Here is a 6302-nt window from a genome sequence, read left to right as displayed (position 1 = left end):
TTTTTTTTTTTTTTTTTAATTATTGGAAAATGACAACTAAACCACCACAAAGAGGGCCCCTAATGGAGATACAAATATTTTAATTGCTACCAATGAAGCTTATGCAAGAGCAAGGGTGGTTACTTCAATACACCATGAAACCAAGTAAAAAAGCTAAGAGACCAAGACTATTGAGGCACTTACAAAGTGTGTGAGAAGACTTTTACAGTCTCCTATTAGATGACTTCCCAAGTCCTAGACTAACATTGAAATCCCAAGACAGATAGAAACTACTGGACATATGCTGATATTGTCATCTAGAAATAGCAATACAGATAAAACACTTAGATAATGCTGATGTTTGTCTTCTCTATGTGAGGTTACAATCTGGCTGTGATACAAGAACAAGGTAATCAGACACCCATTGAGGTTTGGGCAAATAGGTAGCATATCTCTAAATCTGATTTTACAAAACAAGGTAATAATAGAACAAAAGATACATTGAAGAACTGAGAACAAATAGCATAAATAGATTGAACACAGCTCCATACGGAGAGAACACTCGTGGGTTTGTTACATTACATCAAATCACAAACCAAGAAAGGGGCATTGCTTTCTTGCATGCTCTGGGATCAATTTCACCAAAATCTCAACCGGCACCCCCTTCAATTCTAGTTGACAAAAACAGTAGGTGAGACTTTTGGATGGGAATAGCAGTTTATAAGGTAATTTAAATTGTTTTAAAATGATATCATACCATGAGATTTAAAGTTGAATAGTGGTGGAAGGAAACGTCCATTTGGCAAGCGACTGTTGGTATCACGTAGCTCATCGAAAAAGGGATGGATCAAGGCATCCAGCTGCATTGCAATTGAAGCATGATTAGAAAACACAAAGCTCAAAAAAAGAGAAGCATGAAGACAATTGGCCAAAAAGTCACTAAACTCATACTGTGACAAGAAGACAATATTTGCATTCAAAAACATTTCTGATTGTCAAGCTGCAAAAGGCATTAAGAAAAATGTGTAGCAATCCCAGTAACTTGTAAAATGATCCATTGAGCCGATACAAGTCAGTGGGAATCATGGCTAAAGCTTATTCGAGTCGAATTGATATACAGTACCAAATGTGCATCACACTTTTTCCAGCCAAAGAAAAAAACAAACAAAAACAAAACAATCGTGACTCATGCTTAACCAACATCAAGTGGCGACATGGTATCAAGATGAGATGCAGCCCAAGTTTAAAATGTGCATGCCCCACTGGCCCTCAGTCTCACAGAAAATTCCTCAAGCTTTGACTCCTATAAGTGATGCTGTCTAAAATTGTGTTAGGTGAATGAAATGAACCAACTCTACCAAGAGGGAATCTAGAAAATGATACAACCCAAGTAGGACCACCTGTATAGTCAAACATATTTGGTAGACTTTTGTCATTAAATGCTCTTTCCAAACCAACCCGTCCCAAACAAAAATGGAACAGATTGATCCATGCTGTAAAAGAAATCTCCACCATCATACAACTATTGTGAACAATTACCAATATACAACTACAAGATTCCTATGATCAACATATGAATCATATCATACACAGCCTAGTGAAGATGTTCCCAATGGAGTAGTGCAAGATTGCTGGTAAATTGGTAAAATAAGATATTGGAAAACTGAGATTTTAATGTACTCACAGCTGAGCATCGTAGGTTAGGGGAGTATTGTAGTAGTCTTGAAACCAGATCAACAGCCTCTGGAGGCATACGCTTGTGGAATATCTAATAAAAGAGGAATGAACAGATATTAGTAGGAGGATTGGTGATAAAAATATATACTATGAGACCTTAAGATTCCCATCTTGAATACCTTGTGCCATGGATGGGCTTTAATCTGAGGGAATTTGAACTCTGTATAGTTAGGGTTCATGCATTTGATTTCCTCCCTTGTAGGAGTGCCCAAAACCTACAACACAGAAAAATTCATATCAAATACAGCAGTGTAAAAAATATCCATATACCATGTAAACATGCATGACCATAATTCAAACCAACCACTGCCCAATCTAAGAGGCTAAAAGCTAAAGCATCTGCTAGGTCAGCCCAGTGATATAATTGTACTCAAAAGACTTCATTTTGTCTCATCAGCTAGTTCCCAACCAGCAAATTTCATACAAAAAATCCCACAATAAATAAATATCCCAAGTTCCATTTTTTTTTTTTATGGTATCCAAGTTCCATTACATAACAAAATATTATATTTACCTTGATTATCTCCACGAGCTGGTCAACTCCACTCTCACCAGGAAACAAAGGCTGATAGAACAAAAAGTTCATTTTAATCTTAATGTACAAATTACAAATCCAGAAGTTGACCAGAGCTTATACGAATAATCAATTACCTGTCCAAGCAGTAACTCAGCAAGAACACAGCCAGCAGACCAAATGTCAATAGCTGTAGTATACTCAGTTGCTCCAAATATAAGCTCTGGTGCTCGATAATACCTAGAGCAGATGTAAGAAATGTTTGGCTCACCTTTTACCTGTCCAACATTAAAGAAAATAAGGATATTAAGCATTCCAATTACAGCAAAGACAAAAATAACTTCAGGAAAAAGGACATAAATAACAAAATAAAAACATACCAAGACTTTCGCACTTCCAAAGTCACATAATTTAACCTGGTGGGTATGTGGATTCACCTGTACAAGAGCAATAGCTTTTAGTTAGAATAAGTTGTTAACCTGCATTTTTTTCCTGTGTCATCCTTACAAAGGCAATGGCAGTGCAGCTTAAAGAAAACACAAGTTAAATATCTAAAATAGACATGCAAATTTTTTAGCAGACGTACCAAAAGGTTTTGAGGTTTAATGTCCCGATGACATACTCCAATGCAGCGATGAATATATGATAAGGCCCTAAAGATCTGCAAAGCATAAAGATATATTAGAATCTAAGCAAGAACAAAAAAAATCAGCAAAACTATAAGAACCACACAAGTTGATGAAGTTAAAGCTAGCTATAAACCCTACCTCCCACCCCCCTTCAAAGAAAAAGAATGGAATGTCAACCCAAATCTAAAATAATTAACCATACAAGTGAAGATTCCGAGGCTTAAGTCTTGAGGCTGTCTTTAATGCATCAAGACACATTGGTCAGCCTAGGCTCACAGTCCATGGTGTAGAACACCAGTCCGATACTCTTAAACGAGTTAAGACTAACTTAACATTTAAATATCTTTGCTCAAGCAATATTAGACATAAGCAGTTTCCAAAACAAATTTTCAAATTAACCACATGAACATATAAACATTGTCCAAAACATGACTTATCGTGAGAGTAGAAGGAAACCAATTCTTAACAAGTAACAATACCTGGTATGTATAAAGTTTCACATATATCAGTGGCATCCTTTGGTTCAATTTGTTGTAGTGTTTGATCACACGATGAACTGTTTCAGGAACATACTCAAGTACCAAATTAAGGTAAAGTTCATCCTTTTCAGTGGTTGAGAAGAAACAGTGCTTCAAAGAGACAACATTTGGGTGGTCAAGAAGGCGCATGGTTTGCAGCTCTCGGTTCTTATACCTCTTGTCTTGAAGAACCTTCTTTATGGCAACAGTTTCACCTGTCTCTAGGCACTTTGCCTACATAAACATAGTAAACCAGTATATAACAGCTTGCATCATACTAACTAAAAGACGCTAAATTAACAGACATCAAACTTAGTTACAATTTAAATGCTATAAATCCTCACCTGGAACACGACTCCAAAAGATCCATGTCCAACAACACGCTCGGCCATGTAACTTATTGTCTGCAAATATCAGAAGGCCATATCAGAAATACACGTAATGAAATGATACATTGCATTTAAATCAAAGATAAACACATATCCAGAAGGACAAATTTTACAATTGTTGACATTTGCAATAGTCCTAAACCAGCTTTAGTTTGGACACCTGTAGAGCATGTAGGATTCATTTTGACATTTTCATCCAAAAGAGCGTACATAAGGTCCTCAATTACAGAAATTGTGGAGAATAACTTGTAAAACAAAGCTATACCTGCTTCGGCTGGCCATTTCTACCACCAATAGTTGTTACAATTATATGACCTGTCTCTGTACCATTACCATCAACAACTGTGGCTTCCATTTCCTACAAAAACAGTGAATCCTATGAATAACTGGTTGATAAAATTCACTAATCAAATGAACACAAGAAAATAATAAGAAAGAGAAATGCCAAACCAACTCCGTACTTTGTCATCCCTAATTTTCATGTCATTCATCTCCTCAGGCAATCGATCAACTCCAACATTATGGTTACTAGGTTCTCTCATACCAGAAGCAGGTGCTACGCCCACTGAAGCCATTAGTATAAAATGTTTCCTAATCTCCTTAAATATTCACCTTGATGAGACCAATCATTTACCTGCTCAAATAAAAATAAAGAAATAACAAATTTAGCTATAGTGCAGTGCTTTGTACAAGATAAATATCCTTTATCCATCCTCCATAATTCACATAAAAGAATGAATTATAAACCTATACAGAAAGAAACAGAATGAGACCTAGAACCCATCAAATTAGCCAACAATACAAAAGATGAGCTGCAGATCAAACAAATGCTCCTACTTCCACAACCTAAACCTAAAACCAAAGATATATTCAAGGATTTCTTAAGCACTTCACATCAACTACTTAACATAAACTTATAAATTCCCACAAAATATTTAACAAAATCAAAGTATGCACAAAGTTTTGGTTTGTCAAAACCTATCTACTTCCACACCAAACACTAAAAAGCTATAAGACCCCATCAAGCTAAAAAAATATCAAAGTTTTCACATTTTGACACCTTTTTGAGTGAACATAAGAGATGGGAATTTTGAGAGAGAGATCTGGAGATCAATAAAATGAGCTCAAAGATGCAATTTCTCTTTAAAAATAAAGAAAATGGAAGCTGATAAGTATAAATCTTTTGCACTCTATAAATACTCACAAGCAATCAAAGAACTTTTTTTTAAAAAAAAAAATGATAATTAAAGCAAGTAAATCCAACATAAAATACATGATCATAAACTAAACAAAATTTAACCATCACAAAAAGTAGCTAAACAAAGAAACCCATAGATCCATACCAACCAAATAGCCCAACAACGCAAACTCAAACCCAACAACAAAGATCAAAACTTTAACAAAAACAAACAACACCGAGAACCAAAAACCTCAAAAAAGTGAAAAAACAAAAACTGGGTCTTTGAGAAATTTTTTTAAAAAAAAAATTATAAAAAAAACATCCATACCGATCAAACCAGAAATTCCCAGGCATCAACAAGAGCTCCTTGAACAGCAAAGTATCAGAGGCTTTAGAAACTTAGATCCAGTTGGGTTTTTTGATGGGTTAAAAACTTCAAAGCTTTTGGCTTTTCACTCTTATGGATTTGTGTGTGTTTTAGAGAGAGAGAGAGAGTAAATGCTTTGCTTTTTTCTGTGAAGTGTGCTATAATGCGCTGGTGACAGTCAAAGAAAGAACCGAAGCTCTTAAAAAAATAATGAATATTTTATTATTATTTTGTGGTGTTTTTAGTTTTATATTTTTTTTTAATGGAATATTTTTACAAATAAAAAAAAATCGGTAAATGAAAATCATAAAACTTTGTAAGAAGTCTGTGCCTACTGCCTATCTTTTTGACCATTCAAACTTACTTTATAAGTTTTGTGTTTTGGGGTTTTTTTTTTTTTTTTTTTTTTTAAGAATTTTAAAAAGGTATGGTGTTTAATAAATGTCTAAAGGGAATTTGATTTTGGCACCTATGTGATTTTGATTATTGGGCACCCACTTTCCTATTAAGGGTATTTGGATAATTTTTTTTTTTTTTGAGGGAATATGCCGAAGTTTTTAAATCTTAATAATCCTTTTTTAAAAAAATGGCTCCTTGAGGATGACTTATTTTAATTTATTTATCGAAGTTAAAAAAAAAAAAGTTGGACTAAAAAAAACTGATCAATTATATCCAAAAAATTATACATAAACCTGAAAAATTGAAAATAATTCTCTCAAAATTTATCATGTCATCAATTATTTAGATGAATATCAAAATTGTGTTAATCAATAACTTTTCATATGTTGATAATATGATAAAGTTTAATGTTTAACCATCCATATAATATTGAACGGTTTAGAATTTAAGAATTCTTACAATAAAATCATCCCAAAAAATTTAGGGAATCTAAAAAAGAAGTTGGATTCTAAAACCATTTATGAAACTTTTGAAATTGATTGATTTTCTCACAACAGCTAAATTCTCTTGTTAGAAACCATTACAAAATG

General features: G+C 33.8%; 1 protein-coding gene across 1 annotated transcript; it reads right to left on the bottom strand.

Moving 5' to 3' along the window:
• Positions 1-261: 261 nt before the first annotated feature.
• Positions 262-5537, bottom strand: LOC115979964 (shaggy-related protein kinase alpha). The gene is made up of 13 exons (XM_031102093.1): positions 5275-5537; positions 4228-4400; positions 4032-4124; positions 3722-3781; positions 3339-3611; positions 2817-2891; positions 2611-2667; positions 2368-2508; positions 2231-2281; positions 1836-1931; positions 1664-1747; positions 737-839; positions 262-650 (listed from the first exon to the last, which is right to left on the bottom strand). Exons 2-13 carry the CDS (start codon positions 4339-4341, stop codon positions 568-570), a joined length of 1230 nt encoding a protein of 409 aa, XP_030957953.1. The 5' UTR covers positions 4342-4400; positions 5275-5537; the 3' UTR covers positions 262-567.
• Between the last annotated feature and the right edge of the window lie 765 nt (positions 5538-6302).

The sequence above is a fragment of the Quercus lobata genome, chromosome 3, assembly GCF_001633185.2.
Source record: "Quercus lobata isolate SW786 chromosome 3, ValleyOak3.0 Primary Assembly, whole genome shotgun sequence".
Taxonomy (NCBI): Eukaryota; Viridiplantae; Streptophyta; class Magnoliopsida; order Fagales; family Fagaceae; genus Quercus; species Quercus lobata.
Note: the sequence above shows the minus strand (reverse complement) of the source record. Positions and strands in the feature narration are given on the sequence as shown.